The 18344-nt window shown below is 43.5% G+C and overlaps 1 protein-coding gene across 4 annotated transcripts in view; it reads right to left on the reverse strand.

Annotated features, from left to right (window-relative positions):
• Positions 1-16143, reverse strand: part of AGAP1 (ArfGAP with GTPase domain, ankyrin repeat and PH domain 1) — a 380589-nt gene extending 364446 nt beyond the window's left edge. For 2 of the 4 annotated variants that reach the window (XM_063341692.1, XM_063341691.1), the window contains exon 1: positions 15448-16143. In XM_063341692.1, coding sequence (XP_063197762.1) covers positions 15448-15610 — 163 coding nt within the window. In that variant the 5' untranslated portion in view covers positions 15611-16143. The remainder of the gene's footprint in view (positions 1-15447) is intronic. The other 2 variants (XM_063341694.1, XM_063341693.1) reach the window with 2 other exon arrangements.
• Positions 16144-18344: the final 2201 nt, after the last annotated feature.

The raw sequence follows: 18344 nt of genomic DNA on the forward strand, positions 1-18344 counted from the left end.
CTGAGACTGAAGAAACTCACATAGTTTATATTTATGTTTGTTACCATTTTTTCAAAACGGAACTGTTCCAGAATTTGCAGGAACATACATCTCAAAATTCATTACATTTAAAACTACAGTACTTTCTCTACACATTGGTGCCAGCTTCAGCCTAGTTAGCTAGGTGTTAGCAACACTGACAGCATGCAACGTCACCACTGGGTAACCATCCTGCACACAGACCCTTGATGACCTTAATGACACAGACCCCACAGCCTGCACTGAGACCTCTGCGTCAGCACTCACATTTGCATCCAAGCTAAATAGTTGCATGCCAACTCCAATATTCATACACACACCCTCCAAGTCACAACCAACATGTAGACAATGGCAAAGAAGTGGCTTTTACAAGGCATTGCTTTCTCTAATACATTACAACAGACACACAATTAATGCTTCTCCCCCCCCCGCCCCAAGCTGTATCCAAATCTTTTTCAGTAACTCGTGGAGTAAACTAGATTTAGTACCTCTGATTTATTACAGCAAGTACAACAGCATCTGGAGCCACCTACTGAGAATTATTACATATAACTAAACAAAAATATCCAAGTCAGGAAGAACATAGATTTATACAGCTATCTTCATACCTGTTTGTAGTAGGTTTGTTTTTTGTTTTTTATATTACAGCCTCACTGATAATGTTTTGAAAAGGTCTAATCCCACTTGTAATTGGATCTATTTACCAGTATTTCATTTACCTAACATGTCATCACTGAACAGCTTTTATCAAATATCACCAGTTACCTAGCAAGCAAAATTCCCATCCGCTGAGTAGAAAAATAATATGAAAGCCATATAAGAACAGCTGCAGAATGTCAGATAATCCAGGAGAAACGTACAAACGCTGAACAGGAAGAGAGGTTCCTCTGATAGCACCTTTCACTGAAATTAAGGACTACCAGACAACTTCTAAACGCCTCCCTTTGGTGTCGCTTTCTGCCAAGATGATGATACTTGTATTCGAATTTCTGGTAACTAGCTCAGATTGAGTAAGCTACCCTATTTACACACTAATTTAAAAAAAATCCAAAACAGCACCAGTAAGCTATCTTGCTCTTTACAAATCCTGACAAAATTGATTTTTCCCATTTATCTACTATCTTTTAAAAAGTTATTGTACTGGCCTAGATAGCAAATCAAGGGATATTTACTTGAGCTTTAATTTGAATAGCATGTCATTACCTAACATCAAGTAATCCCTACAGGGACATACTTGTACTTTTTAGGTCAGTGCGGTATTTTGTCTCTCGCTGTTGATGGCATACATTCAGGTTACAGTCAAACACCAGTATTTAAACGCCTTTTTTTCCCCCTCCAAATTGACTAATTTCTTTCAGCTGTCACTACAGTAGTCTCCTTTCAGTGCTCATTGACTTCTTCTCACAGCAAGTCTCAAATTAGAAAACTTCATACTCATTAAAGTGTCTAAATCACCTTGGAATATTAAGTTCAAGGTAGACTAACGTGCATTTTGTCAAACACTCATCTGTCAGGAACTTTAATTTAACATGTGAAGATATTTTGATTTCACCATAACACACATTAACTGACAGACCTGCAGTTACAGATGAGATTCTGCCCAGCACCCCCGTTCACACAGACGGCAGCCCATACAATTCTCCTGCAGAACTGAAGAACCAACTATTACTCAGCTCTCCTCAAACAGATCTTCCCCTATTTAAGTGAAGAAAAACACAATCTCTTTATACTCCTGCATTCCATAATCTAACATTAAGATTTCCCCCATCAACCCAGAAATACAAAAGCTTTGCAGCTTACATTACAGTTGATTAGTTTGCTTAGTAAATAAAATACCTAATATATGTTTCTTTTACCAGAATCAGAGACTGTCAACATACCCTATTATCTTAACACCATTGCACGAATTAGCCCCAATTTTATTCTTATGATTTATCCACTGCAGTTTCTGTTGCACTGACTGGTATGTATGCATGAACACCAATTCAAATGAGGCATGTCCTTTGTCACCCAAAACTGCACAATCGATATCATACATATCCTACCCTTACCATACAGACAATGGTAATGATCCAGTTGAAGGGGGGGGGGGGGGGGGGGGGGGAGAACCGTACTCTGGAAAAGTATTTTCTAGAAGTTGTTTAAACACCACAAAGAACAACAATGAGACTACATTAAAGCCACTGAAGCTTCCCTGAAACATTACAGCAACTATAATGGACCAATATTTAGATTAGGCACTTAGAAGCAAAAGAGGAACCTCCAGTTGTTAATGTTTGTGTGCTGACCAGTTTTCAAAAAATATGTAATGCTCCATTTTAAAAGCATTTGTCAGATAATTTGGAGAGGATTAGCAAGTGAGCAATTAGTACACACAGTTCACATCAACTACCACATCAATTAGCATCGTAAATCAGACCAGCAACCTTCTAACTGAATTCACTCCATTACGCAGGAAGCAAGATGTTCCAGTAAGCAAAATATCCCCGAAGTACTGTCTTTTTATAAGCCGTGTAGGTCTCCTGACTTCAGCTAAAATACTAGCTTTAAAATGCATTAAGCAGTTATCAAGGCAGATGTCCGCTGTAAATATTTGTCTTTCTAACCTGGCTAGCATTGTTACCCTGATGACTAACACGCATCCCTTCCTTCTCAGAGTTTACGCACCTATGTATTCAGTGCATCTTTTGCCTCCAGCAAGTTGCGTCCTTTTAGCCAGCTCCACCCTACTTAAATTTAATTTTTCAATAGAAGTCAATAGCAACATCCTTCCATCCTTAAACTAATGTATAGTTATATATCTAGGTGCCTTTAAACGTCACAGTCTCATAGCAGTGAAGTATTTTTGAAGCTTAATTAATGCAGGTTAAAATTAGAATCTTACTTGGCATGAGAAAAGTAATGAAATGGGACTAAATAGATGAGTTGCCACAGGGTACAGGAATAGTTTTCCACAGCATGTTTCTATTCCTTCCTGCTTTCATTTACCCATCTCCAAGGGTAAACCTACAGATTCACGTTCAAGTAACAGAACTGCCATAGAAAAGTGATAAATGACTATAGGAAAGTCCCACATGCAGCAAGGCTGCAGCTATACATTTTCTTCACAGTCAGAGCAGACCAGTAGCTCTGGTGTTGTCAATTTTTAGTTTCATACAATGCAAAGCAGCTACCTTTCACTGCCACCATCCTGTGCAGAGGGATCAGAAGCTTGCCCAGAGACCCACAGAAGTCTTCCAATCCCAAGCTGAAACAGCAATCTGAAACAAATTTTCTAGGAGCAATGTATTTTGATGGAAAGCTATCACACAGCTTTATTTTCGGTACAAAAAAAAGAAAGAAAACAATCCTATTAAGACTTTAGGGTGTACTGGAAGTACTAGCAAAGCTTTACTATAAAAGCATTTTTAAACTCTACTACATGATTGATTTTCTGTTCATGAAAGCAAAGGAACATTATTTTATTTCACTGTCATTATTTATTAGTTTTGATAGCTGACACTTGTACCCTTGGCAATACAACCAGTAGCACTTTCTAGCCAGAAACAGAGATGGTGTAATAAAAAAAAATGGCTTTAACTGCTTTATCCGAATTCTCACTATCAGATGCCCATATCTATTAAGATTTTCCAAGCTGTCATTCTAGTTTTAGTGCTAAACAATTAAGTTATCCAAATAAGAGATATATAGCCCATCTTTCGCTGAAGCATTTGGTATCTGTTCTAGAACATGCCTCCAACAGTAGCTAGAGGAGCAGGTATGAAGCTGTATGCCAATTTAGCGATCATGCACAGCTCCTATGTCTCACTTTTACCTATTTCTTGCCAGGCTCAATCTGTCACGTTCTTCCAAAAGCATGCTACCTTTGCCTGAACATAGAAGTCTACCAAATCTACAGGTGACCGTAACAAGCACAATGACCACAACAGTATACTGAGACAGAAGTATCAGTTATTATTTAAACCTTTACATATCATGAAGCACTGAGTCACTAAAGCCTAACTCATACCTTTACATTAAGTTTACAAGAGACAACAATATTCAAATATAAGAATCCAATAATTACTAGTACTATCCACTGTCAGCTCTTCATACTATTTCAACATTACTAAAGGCTTAGCTTTCAAGAGACCTTTTGTATCCCGCACAGGAAGCTTGACGTTTTGAAAACAATAAAGGTAATTCAGTAGGCCAAGTTCACAACAAGAAATGCTGTAGGTTCCTACTGCTATAGTTGGATTTCTGCTTCTCCTCACTGAACTAGCCTGTTACACCAGTGTGTTCGTGAACTTTATTATCCCAGCCCAGAGGCAGTGCAGTTTTGCTCGGAGATGCCGTCTAACTATTCCAGGCCTTAAGGCTTGCACTCCACCTCACAAGCCCACAGAGAGGAACAGGCTCTGACAGCGCAGAATACAGAAGCATATTAATGACTTTATTCCTGTGCTAGACGGCCATTTCAGTATCTTAAGATCACTGGGTTCATTTGTATCAGACTCTGATGAGAACACAGGTGATCCTACACTCAAACGCAACTACTTTCATGTGCCATTAGTGGGAGATGACATCTACCGTCCAGTATCATGCCGCAGTTACCCTAAGAACTACTATTCTGCGTACAAGCTGTTTTTCAATAACAAAACACTCCATAAAAGTGCAAATTAAGTGTATTCAGATAGGCAGCTGAAATTTAACATCTAATGTGTCTTCCTGCTACGCTCGCTCTCCAGGTTTGTACAGATTCATATACCAGCCACCTCCTTAAGGTCCAGTGATACCTTTCTTGGGTTACTGACCAAGTAATGCAAAAAGTCTTCCTTTTGGTTCACAACTGGTTAACTCAGATACAGATGCATTTGCAAAGTTAAGTGATATACATTTAAATGACTGCTGTCTGGGCAGGAGTGCCATGCCTTTAGCATATTTCCTCTAGAGAACACAGTTGCTGTGATACCTAAAAGACAGGCTTCCTGGCTGCTCTCCTGAGCATGGAAAGTTGAAGCAGTAAGATAATGGAAATCACACATTCGTACACTACTCTATCTGTTTAATGAAGTAATAAGAGTAAGTTACATGGTGCTACAAAATCCTGCAAAAGTGACAATCTTGCTGTATCCTCCTCCTGGTTATGTTACTGAAAAATACAGTTGCAAAGTATAAACATAGTGGTATAAATTAGTAAAAAATTTACAAACAGGAAGAACTTCATCTGCAACTTTACTTGAATAGATAACATTAGGACTACCAAGTTCAAGTCAAAGTGGATTTTCCCACGGGTTTGTTGCAGATGGAGCGATGCACTTCACTCGCAGGAGAGAAGCAGCATCAAATATAATTTTTATTGATATAAACCAGCAATTTAACAAAGTTTGATAATACATGTAACAGATTTGATGGTAAGGTGCACTTGGTTATTCACTGCATAGAAGACAGACAAAACTGCCAGGGAGACCCTCCTGCTGAATCATGAGGTTCAGAAAGGACCCCCTTGCTTTCTGAACTCCTTCTCAGAGGGGAGTCTAGGTGCGGATGGATCCAGTCCTAATCCCAGACATGGTCAATGGTTTATGCCTAAAGGATTATATGTGCACAATAAATTTTCAAAGTTTAGCATGCTATTAGCCGCTTACTGAGGATCTGTTGCAGCAAGGAATCGCTTAACCTCAAGAAGTAACCTTGAGAGGTGTCCCTACTCAAGGGGAGATCCTGGTGTGCAGCCCGCTGCCGTGCAGGAGAGCTCCAAGGGCTCTTGGGCTGTTCACTGTTTATAGGGGTAAGATGATGTGTCTCTGTATGGCTGTGCCGCCATACAGAGAGACCTGGACAGGTTGGAGATCTGGGCAGAGAGAAACCTTATGAAGTTCAACAAGGGCAAGTGTAGGGTGCTGCACCTGGGGAGGAACAACCCCATGCACCAGTACAGGTTGGGTGCTGACCTGCTGGAGAGCAGCTCTGTGGAAAGGGACCTGGGAGTCCTGGTGGACAACAGGATGACCATGAGCCAGCAATGTGCCCTTGTGGCCAAGAAGGCCAATGGCATCCTGGGGTGCATCAAGAAGAGTGTGGCCAGCAGGTCAAGGGAGGTCATCCTCCCCCTCTACTCTGCCTTGGTGAGGCCGCACCTGGAGTACTGTGTCCAGTTCTGGGCTCCCCGGCTCAAGAAGGACAGGGAACTGCTGGAAAGGGGACAGCAAAGGGCTACGAAGATGATTAGGGGACTGGAACACCTCTCTTATGAGGAAAGGCTGAGGGATTTGGGTCTCTTCAGTCTGGAAAAAAGACGGCTGAGGGGTGTCCTTATCAACACTTATAAATACTGAAAGGGTGGGTGTCAGGACGATGGGGCGAGGCTCTTTTCAGTGGTGCCCGGGGACAGGACAAGAGGCAATGGGCACAAACTGGAACATAGGAAGTTCCACCTAAACATGAGGAGGAACTTCTTTACCCTGAGGGTGGCAGAGCACTGGAACAGGCTGCCCAGAGAGGTGGTGGAGTCTCCAACTCTGGAGACATTCAAAACCCACCTGGACGTGTTCCTGTGTAACCTGCTCTAGGTGACCCTGCTCTGGCAGGGGGGTTGGACTAGATGATCTCCAGAGGTCCCTTCCAACCCTATGATTCTATGACTGACTTATAGTCATGTTTACATATCGACCACAGTACCCGTACTGTGGTTAGGTGGATGTATTGATCAAGTTAGCCCTTGGCTATTGCATTGTTGTCTGTCTCCCCAGAATCCACTTTGAGCTGGATGCTGCCATCACGCAGATGCGCCCATTACGGCCCCCACAGGCGGTTATCACTTGGGCAGGGTTACAGGAGATAAAGGTCAGGTTGAGGCAGGGAGAGCACACCATCACAAGGTTTCAAGTTAAGTTGTGTCAACCATTGATTTGGTTTAGGCTGCAAACAGTCTTCAACCCCTTCAAAATGATGAGAAAAAAAGAGATTAAAAATTTGCATCTGAAGCTGCTCATAAATAAATACAAATACAAAGCAATACAGATAAAGCTACAGATTCAATTCCAGTACTCTTAAGAGTCACTTTGCTTGTCCCTATTTTTCTGAAGTACAGAAGGGGAAATTACCAAACAAAATAGCTGTCTAATCATTAGGTTTACATTCATTATCCAGCTATGTAAACAAATAAAGCTACTAAACAAGACACTGAAATTACACATCTCATACACATCAACCCTGTATTTTCAGTACTTGCTTCCTTAAGTGGTTAACTGAAGCTTACTTATGCACCAGGAAAAGAAAAATGAAAACACAAGTCATTCACTGGCTTTGAAATGCACTGCCATCTTAACACCCTTTCACTTGTACTATTATACAGGCTCCAAATATATTAGTCAGAATCCTGAAATGGCATTAATGAGGTTGAATATGCACATACTGGTTAAGTAACACATCTGCTTCCATCCACTTTAAAAAAAAAAAAAATGACACTAAACACTTCCAGAGGGCTTTGGAATTGCCAGCTGCCCACAACGGACTGGCTACCAACAAGGGAGGTTTCATGGTACGAGGACAAGTGAGAATACAAAAGAGAAGTTCAGCCCCAGTTCTCCCTCCATATAGGTGACTTGAAGTACAAACAGTGCTTAAAGGTAGTCAAGGACAAAACCTAATATTACAGAAAACAAGTCTCTTATTCCCACAGATGTTAGGATTATCAAAACTATTCAATACAATACTTTCTCTCTCAGACAAAGGGAACTTTATCCACTGTAGATTACTAGAGTAATCTTTTTAGATTTTTTCCACAAATGATATAAAGCTATGTGTATGAAGGTCAGAAAGAATACTCCTAATAGAAAATAACAATTGCAGAAACAGATGTTTGAAATGCACTGTCAGCAGAAGGTCACACAGTTGAGATGCAACTGAGCTCTCCATTTCAGCTACCAGTATTTTTGGAGCTTACATTACCTTTTCTTCAAAGATTTGCCAAAAATATCAACACTGCCATTTACCTTGCTTATGGGTAAGGACAAACCAATTCCCCAATTATGATGCAGTAGAGAACGGTGTATGTCTGAGGATAAATTCTTCATCTGCTTGGCACTATTCCCAATCTCCATCGTTCTCCCAAAAAAGCATGGTTTTTAATTTCACTTATAACTGTCATACTACACTATGTTTGTAAGTGCATCCCTTCATATTTGCAATTAATGAAATACATCGTATTCTCACATCAGTTTTCACTACGTGATCCAAGATTCAAACCACTTTCTTCAGATGGTAAAGTTAAGACTAAGACTACGGATACCTCAAATGGCAGACAACATACCTTACTAGAAAATAAATCTTGTGAAGACACTTCACTTGAGCACCTGTTATCTTCAGGAAACAGCAATATCCATTTTGGCCTTAGCAAAGTACAGTGCAGAACATAAACACTGCAACCAACTTTACAAGGTGTGTTTCCCTTTCCCAAGTGCCTGAGATCAGCCAAAGTGAATTAAATGTCCAATCTGCTGCAGTGCTGAATGCCCCCTCTTCTTAGGGAGTAAGACTCATTTGCCAATTTAAATAGAAATAAAAACAGTGATCTGTATACACAGCAGCATGAACTCTTATTTCAGCATTACTGCATGCTGCTTTAAACTAATCCCCCAAAGCAAATGGTTGGAGAAGCCTGGCACATTCCCTGAAAAACCTAAAGCCTCACAACACATTTGTTCCAACAACATCAGTTGATCCACAGTATGTCTCCTTCTTTGCCTCAGGAAAAACAGCTATCCTCAGAAGTTAATGGTTTAAGGCTTTCCTCTCAATTTGTAACTTTTATGCACTCAGTGAAAAGCATCTGATGTTTAATCATGCAGCTTTTGCTGAGAATAGCAATCATGCAAATAACTTAAAGCCAAAAAGCATAGTCACTTTGACTTGGAATACAACAGTCCGGTAACTTTAAGACACAACCATCAAACCAAACTTTAACTCACAATGCAAGTGAAGTAAAGTATTTGAATTTTCTTTGTTACTCATATGAGGTCTAATACCTTCTGCATTAAAAAGAAACGTCTTTCCATTTTGATGCTACCCACCAAAACTACAGCATACGTACTGTGTTTCATCAGTTTGTCCACATTGGAGGTCTACAGAGAGCAAGACAGAATCACAACATAAAAATGGTAACTTTTAGCCAGGTTAACAAGTTAACACAGGTTAACTCGGTACACAAAGTCGCAGATGCACAACCAGGAGAAAAGGGCCATAAGGGACTTGTTCCAAACTCATTGCACTGGCTCTAAAAAGCAGAGATCACTACCCAAGTCAACGCATATTGTGTATATGCAAGCTCAGAATTTACCTAGATGCCCTTATACACTAGGTATAAAGAATGTGTTCAGATTCCCTACATCTGAATCACACAAATTTAATCCCCCAGCAAATAAACAAAAAAAGTACATTCCCAGCATGCTCTATAGTTGCCCTCTCTCCCAGAAAGAAGAAGGCTGTTTGGAGAATCAGTTTTATAATTTCAAATCATATAGCTTGATCCACAGTTCAAAAAGGCAGAATGATAACAAAAGCTTGAATAGGATGATTGCTATTAACATTTCAAGATGCAATTGTCATATGCAATACTTAGGTTTTTTTCAGCTTTGTTCATTTATGCCTAAATACCTGAACTATACCACCATTCTTTTCATGTATTGAAATAATACAACATGTACCCAAACTCCACTCCTCAAGAGCTTGACTTAATTATTTCTTTGGATGGAGGTCTGCAGATGCTGGATCTCTTTAAGTCTGTTTCAACAAAATAGCTAAGTAAAAGGATTGACTGGTATTCAAATACTTTTCAGAGTGATTATCATTGTTTCCAAGTTGCAGTTTGATATAATTCTTTGACACAGACACAGTACTACATCAGCTTTTGCTCCTTGTCATGAGCTATTTGTACATCTGCAGGAAGGCTCACATTATTAAGAGGCCAATATACAGCAGTGATTCATTCTCATCTTATCACTAAGCTGACAAGTTAAAGAAAAGTCAACTAATAACGATATTCTTTCCATTAGTATGAACACATCGAGTGCACCCTCAGTAAGACTGCAGACAACACCAAGTTGGGCAGGAGTATTGATCTGCTGTAGGGTAGGATGGCTCTGCAGAGGGAACTGGACAGGCTGGATCAACGGGCCAAGGCCAATGGCATGAAGTTCAACAAGGCCAAGTGCTGGGTGCTGCACTTGGGTCACACCAACCCCATGAACGCTACAGGCTTGGGGCAGAGTGGCTGGAGAGCTACCTGGTGGAAAAGGACCTGGGGGTGTTGGTTGACAGCCGGCTGAATATGAGCCAGCAGTGTGCCCAGGTGGCCAAGAAAGCCAGCAGTATCCTGGCCTGTGTCAGGAACAGTGTGGTGAGCTGGACTAGGGTAGTGACTGTCCCCCTGTACTCAGTGCTGGTGAGGCCCCACCTTGGGTACTGTGTCCAGTTTTGGACCCCTCACGACAAAAAAAAAAAGACATTGAGGTGCTGGAGCGTGTCCAGAGAAGGGCAACAGAGCTGGTGAGGGGTCTGGAGCACGAGTCTTGTGAGGAGCAGCTGAGGGTGTTCAGCCTGAAGGAAGGGAGGCTGAGGGGAGACCTTATCACTCTACAACTACCTGAAAGGAGGTTGTGGAGATGTGGGGGTCGATCTTTTCTGACAAGTAACAGGCAGTAGGACAAGAGGAAACGGTCTTAAGTTGCACCAGGGGAGGTTTAGGTTGGATACTAGGAAAAATTTTTTACACTGAAAGGGTTATTAAGCCTTGGAACAGGCTGCTCAGGGAAGTGGTTGAGTCACCATCCCTGGAGGTATTTAAAAGAAGTGTAAATATGGTGCTGAGGGACATGGTTTCATGGTGGACTTGGCAGTGTTAGGTTAACAATTGGACTTTATGATCTTAAAGGTTTTTTCCAACCCAAATGATTCTATAATAGGGAGCCAAAGATGGTTGATCATTGATGTGCCTGCCACTTTTCTATCATCAAGTAGGAGAGAACAGGTACATTAAGCAGAAAAAACAGCCATACTCATATGTCACAACAGCAAGCAATGCTTTTACAGTGCATTCATTTTTCAACTCATTTATCTCAGATTTCAGTAGCAACAGAAGCATTAAAATACTATTGCTACCTCAACCCCAAAATTGCTATAAGATAGCATTTCCTCTGCAACATACCTGATACCAGCATTTAAGGAGCTGCAAAGTTAGACGGCTCCACGAAAAGAATGGCCACAACAGGTAATAACACCAAAGTGGAGTCCTGCATCAGTTAATGACAGATGCCTCTAACACACATGCACTTCAAGAGTTTTAGCTCCATCCTAAATTACTTTATTTTCAAGAAACGGTACTTTTAGAAGTGAGTGAAGAAAAAAATAAAGCATGGTTTATCTTCTACCATTTTCTCCCACTACTCCCCCCATGCATCAGGATCTTTGCACTGCCCTGAACAAGTTAATTTCCAAGTGTACAGATCTCATATTTCCTCTAAGACTTAGATTATATTTGAAGTCCCAGGACTGAAGAAAAATACTTAATAAACGTAAGTTAGCACAGAAATCACAAGATGCACTGAAACACAGCAATTCATAACTGAATAATATCTGGTATTGCATCCATAAAAATCAAAGCAACAACCTCCTCTTATATTAAAAAAAAAAATCAGAAATCCTATTCATTTAGAGAGGGAAATCCTAAAAAAAAAAAGCACAGACTACAGGGAAAAATCTTCAAATGACTTGCGAGGCACACTGAAGCCAGTATCTTAAGCCTCAGCATTAAGGTTTTGTTTTACTAGTAGAGGACTCAAGATATTCCCCACCCTCACCAGTTCGGAAAAATCTGCTCAAACGCCATAGTGAAGGGGAATCTGTTTTGATGGGCTTGCCACTGTGTACAAGGATAGCAGACTATTTCAGATGTTTAACACTTGCTGCATTAGTATCTGTTAGTACTAAGTATATTAGCAAAAGTGCTTTTACAGACTATCAGCCAAGATGACATTGACACTGTTAAATTGTTTTAAATTCCTTTCATGAAGAAATTAAATTTTCAGGCTGCTCAGCTTTCTTTCCCTGGTTTTGCATCATTCTTGAAGTTTTATAAGAATATAAAGTTAGTCTCAGTCCAGATGATAGAAACTGGAAGCGACACATTCAGCTGTTACCTACCCTTACTTATCTACGTGCACACCTTAAGACCATCGTACCTTGAAACCCCAAAATGTTTCCAGCAATTTAAAGACTGCTGAATCAATTCATGTTTTCTTCTCCCCGTTCTAAGCACACGACATACTTGATACAAGAACTGTTTAATACTGATGAAGTACTGATGCAGCTACTGGTGGAGCTGAGCTCACAAACCACTGAACGCGTGAAGACAGTTCGTACTACACATTTAAGCGTCACCTGTCATCATCTAAAATCGTTTGGCTACTTAGTATGAATTTCATACAAAGAACACAGAATGGAAGTGCATACTTTTAAACTGTTGACTTTGCAACTCTGAAATGCAAGAACCTGAATGTAATCCATTTTTAGCATTTTTATCCAGTGAGGGAAAAACTGATGAACTAATACCACACAGACCTGTTTTAGCCAGTATCCTTGTATTGTTCTAAGTTAGATGTGAAAGAAAGCTGTGCAAGAAGTAACAATGTGGCAATTTGGGGCCCAATTTAGGAATGTTTAGCAGTTGCTCTCTTAGGATTAGATACAACTCATACTTGAATGTAAACAATTGCTGCTGATGAAAGGCCAGCGTTAATTTTACATTATTTCAACAATCATTGGTATAGCAAGTGTGTCCAGACACTGCTATAATAGAACTCAGAACCTAAAAAGAAAGGCTTACATTGCCAATAAAATCCGAAGTGTTGTTGGGAAGACAGTGCCACTCTATAGTGAAAAGAAAATTATGAGAATAAATAATAGCATCTCCACTTCACTGAAATAAGTGTCAAGTCGCTTTAGATTCCAACTATGTTCTCCTCCAGATCTGGCAAACCTCTCTTGAGCAGGAAAGTATCATTTGAGCTGTTCAAGGAGCACACATTGGTTGGAGTTACGGTTTAAAGTAGCCTGAACTAATGAGACTATATTCTTTTCTTTTAAAGGGTATGGTTCTCCTTCCGCTGGAAGGAACTATTTCACCAAGCAGTTACTTAATGTTTTCTCACGCCAGTCACATGCCAACCACACCACCATTCCTCGCTGTCAGTGAAAAAGCCGAGTACCCTGAACTCAAAAGGTTTTGTGATTTGGGGAGTACCATTGTAACACTGAACTCTTTGCAGCAAAATTGGACTGCAACAGGCACAAAACAAATGACTACTTCTAAGTTCTAGCTGCAATATGGCATTACCGAATAGGTTTAAAAACTGGTGTCAGTGAGAAGTAGTTAGGTAAAGGAGGTTTACCAAAAATAAAACCTGGTAGAGTTGTAATATGAAGGAGTGAGGTGTTATTTTTTTTTAAGTATATGCAAATTCTAATATTTAAGAGTTAGTTGAGCCCTCAGAACAGAAAAGACTTAAAATATACACTTTTTCTAGATAAATCTTTCCAATGAATCAGATCTACTGGTTTCATGACTCAGTGTCCACTGCAAGTTAGACAGCAAGTTGTCTATGAAAATTTTACTCATCAGCTCTGCTTTTGAAATACATTTGCAGGCTGCTATTTTGGTTTTAAAGTCTTCGTGACTGACAAAGGAACTAAGCTACAGTTCGGCAACACAAATTATCAATACATGAAAAGACTAACACAAGTCACATGCTATGAAGATAATTACATACAGCGCTTCACGTCCTCCTCCCACTTCAACACAAACTGTCTGCATCACCATATCCCAAGCATCTTATTCAAGAATTACATTTATACCACATAAATATGTATTAATTACCAGTTAAAAAAAACAAAACAAAGAGCCTTCTGATGAAGCCATCATCTATCCTGCAGAAATCCAAACACCAGTAGCACTGAGAAAGGAACAGTGGTGCCTGTGCCATACCCTTCCCACAATATATACTAATAAATTTCCATCTTTTCAGTGAAAGAGGAGAGCAAAGGGGAAGGACTCCCAGGAGGGTACAATCCAGACTCCAAGAAGCCGACAACCACGCACCATAATTTCAATAGACTCACGCAACAGAGAACATGCAAAAAACTCTACCTCATACTCAGTCGGATGGAGAGACTTAGCTGGGGACTGCGTTCTTTAATAAGTGACAGGCACTGCCAATCTCAGTGACTCGCTACACAAGACACTAAAGAGGGGGTTTTTGCCCCCTGCCCATAAAATGCTAACAGTATTAAACATTACGTCTGTCTATTCAAGCTGCATTGCTTAAGAGTCAGATTAATAAAGCAGTCTTTCAAATAACAATCTCAATAGCAGCTTTTCCGTCAGGACTTTTTTATTACATATAATTTAAGGACAGGACAGGCCAACAACACAAGATGGTTTGAAGCAGCTCTCTATTTCAGCTGCTGTACATCATACTCCGCTAGCTTGAATCCCTTCCAAAATAGTGGCATACTACTTCAATTTCAAAAGCACACAACACAAAACTTAGAAAGTTATCATGAAAAATAACTCGAAAATTTCTTCTTAAAACACACGTTCTTGGGCAACACTGTTTGCTCTTTTTAACTCCAGTAGCAGTCAAGAAAAATATCTTCAGCGTCCCCAATACAGACAAATTTTCCTTATTTTGCACATCCTAAGCAATTTAGAGTCTCTGCAGTGCTCCTTCAGGGACAGATGCATATAAATCTAAGCTTAGAAGACTGTTATCTCCATCTTGCCTTCAAACCTGTTTTTACACTGCTGCACAGACAGACTACCGCTCCCTAATCCACTTGTACGTCTTGTTTACCCACTTCACGCCACCAAAACTGAACCCGTACTTTAAGCGTGACTCCATCAGAAACTGCACGGAGCATCCAAGTTAAAAAAAATAAAAATCTTATTTTCTCCGAACCACTCCGCAGGCAAAGCGAGCATCGCCCTCCCTACCTTAACACAGCCCCAACAAGCCTGCTGCTCTCTGCCTGCAAGGAGCACAGGAGCAAAACAACTTCTCCCCGCAGCGCCCGCTGCCCCCTTCTCCAGCCGGGCTCCCGACAAATTCGCCTCTTGCCTGGCTGCAAGGGAAACCCGCACCGAGGGGGCCGCCGGAGCGGAGGAACCCATGGGGACCGCGCCAGCGCGCACGCACCCCACACAAACACCCCCAAAAAAGCCTGCCACGGGGGGTGGTGGAGGGAGGGAAGGCAGCCAGAGGGGCGCAGCTGCCCCCAGTAAGCCCGCCAACGCCCCGCACGCAGGGCCACGGGCTTGCGGGAGGGGACAAGGGGCGAACCGGGCGCACCCCCGCCGCCTGCCCCTCTTTCCCCGCTGCCGGCTCGGCTCACCTTCGATGGCGATGACATGCTCGCGGATCTGGTTCTGCAGCACCGGCTCTTCCACCCGCTCCAGCAGCTCGTAGATGGAGTAGATGTTGGGGTGCACCGACTCGAAGCGCTGGATCTCGGCCCGGATGGCTGCCGAGTTGGCCAGCTGCTGCTGGTAGTTCATGGCGCGGCCGCTCCCCTCCTCCGCCGCCTTCGCCCGCTCCGGCCCGGCGCCTTCCCCCCTCCCCTCCCCGCACCGAGACCCCCGCGCAGGCCGGCGGGCGGCGGGGGGAGGCGGGGCGCGCAGCGGGGGGGCGAGTCCCGGCCGCCCACCTCACTCACCGGACCCCCCCCCGCCGCCCGCTCCGCGCCGGGCCGGGCCGGCAACAGCCCTTCGCCTCCCAGCCCACAAGGGGCGCCGCCGCCGCCGCCGTTCTCCGCCCGCTGTCACTTCACCGCAGCGGCGGGGCAGGGCAAACCGGCCGCCCCCGGCCCCATGGAGGGCGGCAGCGCGGCGGGCGCCGCTAAGCTCCCGGCCGGCCCCGGCCCCCGCAACTCCGCGGCGGCGGCCGGTCCCGCCGCCCCCCGCGCGCGCCGGCAACTAACGGCCGCGGCCCCTCCTCAGCCTCGCGCTCCCGGCCCGGCGGCGCACGCGGCCCCGCTCCCCCCGGGACGAACCCCCTGCCGCACGCTCACCCCACTCCCCCCCTACGTCCTTCTCCTCTGCCCGCTTCACGCTCACGCCGGCCACGCCCCCGGCTTACGTCACCGCGCAGGCCGCCCCGCCCTCGCCGGCGCCGTGCCCGCCGAGGGGCACGCTGGGAAGTGTAGTCCAGGCGCGCTGAGGGAGCGCGGGGGTCGCGCGCGGCGGCGGCTGGGCTGGTGGTTCCTTCGCCTGCCCTCAGGGCGCGTCTCCCTTCAGCCGCTTCCGCCGGGGGCCTGGAACGTCCTGCTCGCCCCGCCGGTGGCCCCCGTGCGCCCAGCAGCCGCTCGCCCCCCGCAGGCAAGCGGAGGAAGACCCCCGGTCCCGGGGGCAGGCCGCGGCGCGGGCAGGCCGGCGCCCTCAGGGCCTGGTGGCAGGCGGGCCGCAGGGGCCGCTGGCCAAGCCCCGCAGAGTGCGCCCGATCATGGCCCGGTGGTCCCCCCGCACGGCCACTGGACTCCTGGAAAGGATCAAACTTGGAGGTTTGTCCATAAAGTTCTCTATGCAAATTACTTACAGCTGTAAGGGTTGCAATAGCTGTGTCGGTGCTTACAAGGCAGTAACCGGTGCAAGTCTTCACAAAACTATAGCTGCATCTCATTGTACATCATCGAGCGTGTAAAGTACCGCATTGCCCTGAACGCTGTGTCACGACCCCAACGGAAGACACAGCAGTGTTGAAAAAACCAGCATTCTCAGTCAAAAAGCCTGGAATAGTCAGGAATATCTCACTCTAGATAAATTATGGCATAGTGAAGTGTTGCTATCATTACCATAAACAACTGTTATTAACAATATCATTTGCAAGCCAGCTATATGCATAGTTCGGAATTCACCTCGATGAACCCTTTTTTAGGATCAATGTTTTACGGATTTAAACTCCAGAGCTGTAAAATGTGGAGCAAACTTTCATCCACAAAACAATTCAGCATAAGGACACCTTGGTAAGGAACAGCCTAAGCTTTTTGAAACATTAATGCATTTATCAAATTTCATTGATCTATATTTAAAAAAATCAAACTTACTTGTTTTGTTTTGTTTTGTTTATTCTTTAAGTACATCTAGGGGTGTAAGTGGTGCATATCATGTGATATCCAGGGTGGAAATAGCTGTTCTTCTATGTAACTGAATTCTTAACCTGAATGGCTTAAGAGAAAAAAAGCTTGGTGAGCTTGGCAGCAAGAGGAAGAATGGGAGTATCATAAAAAGCAGTGCTGAATTGTATCATGAGCAATAGCACTCAGTGTCATAGCAGGCATTTGTTCTCTGGCTTATCTACTGATGCTGTGTTGCAGGTCTTCCTTGTAAACCCGCAGTGACCTGACAGAGCTGAATGAAGGCTGCAGGGAGATCCTTCGGTTAATGGCCATGGCACTTCTATCAGTCACCTCTAAGTGAGTTCTGTCACACAATACATGAGCTATTATGCCTGAAGAAAGCAGTTGCTACCAATTTATGCATTACACATGCTACCTGATGTTTAAATAGTCCCAGTAACACTTGGGTATTAAGCTTCTTGATGTGATGGCTCACACCAAAAAACAAAGTATAGCAGCGACAAAGGAAGCTGTGATATGAGATTGAGTTTTTGGATACTCCTGAACGTGTTACTTGAAGAACAGATGTATCTAGTTAACAGCAAATAGCCTTCACTCTCACATGAATATAAAATAAATGGTCTTTATGTCCATAACCAGTAAAGGGGACAGGGATGGGGCTGAGGGACCTCTGGAGCCTGACCTCCCTATCTGGGTCAGTGCCTGTGAATTCTACCAGAAATACTTCTGAGGATGTTATCTGCAGATGGGAGCATGATGGGGACACAGCGGCAGGGAAGGAGGGTATGACACGGTAGCTTGTCACCACATCCCCAGGGTGTCAGCAGTGTGGGGTGGTCTCGGTGGTGACTTCCCCTGTCCCCTTGCAGGTGGGGAGGTTGCAACCAGTAAAAGTGAGCTGATTGTTTCAGCTAACAAAGGGAGGTTATTTTTCCCTAGGTAGTCACTTACTGCAAATCTTCCCATTCCAGTCATCAGATAGGGAAGTCTTTAATTCAAGCTGAGGGACTAAAGCTTTCTCAGCACTCATTGCTGTCTACTGCAAGACTTGTCTTCTGCTCATTTGAACAGTTGAAGGGGGAGAAGGCAAATATGGTCAGATACCTGTGTCATCTTCCCTCTTCCTTCTCAACAGGAATTGGTACCATTTTTATTAG

Source organism: Chroicocephalus ridibundus, chromosome 7 (genome assembly GCF_963924245.1).
Source record: "Chroicocephalus ridibundus chromosome 7, bChrRid1.1, whole genome shotgun sequence".
Lineage (NCBI taxonomy): Eukaryota > Metazoa > Chordata > Aves > Charadriiformes > Laridae > Chroicocephalus > Chroicocephalus ridibundus.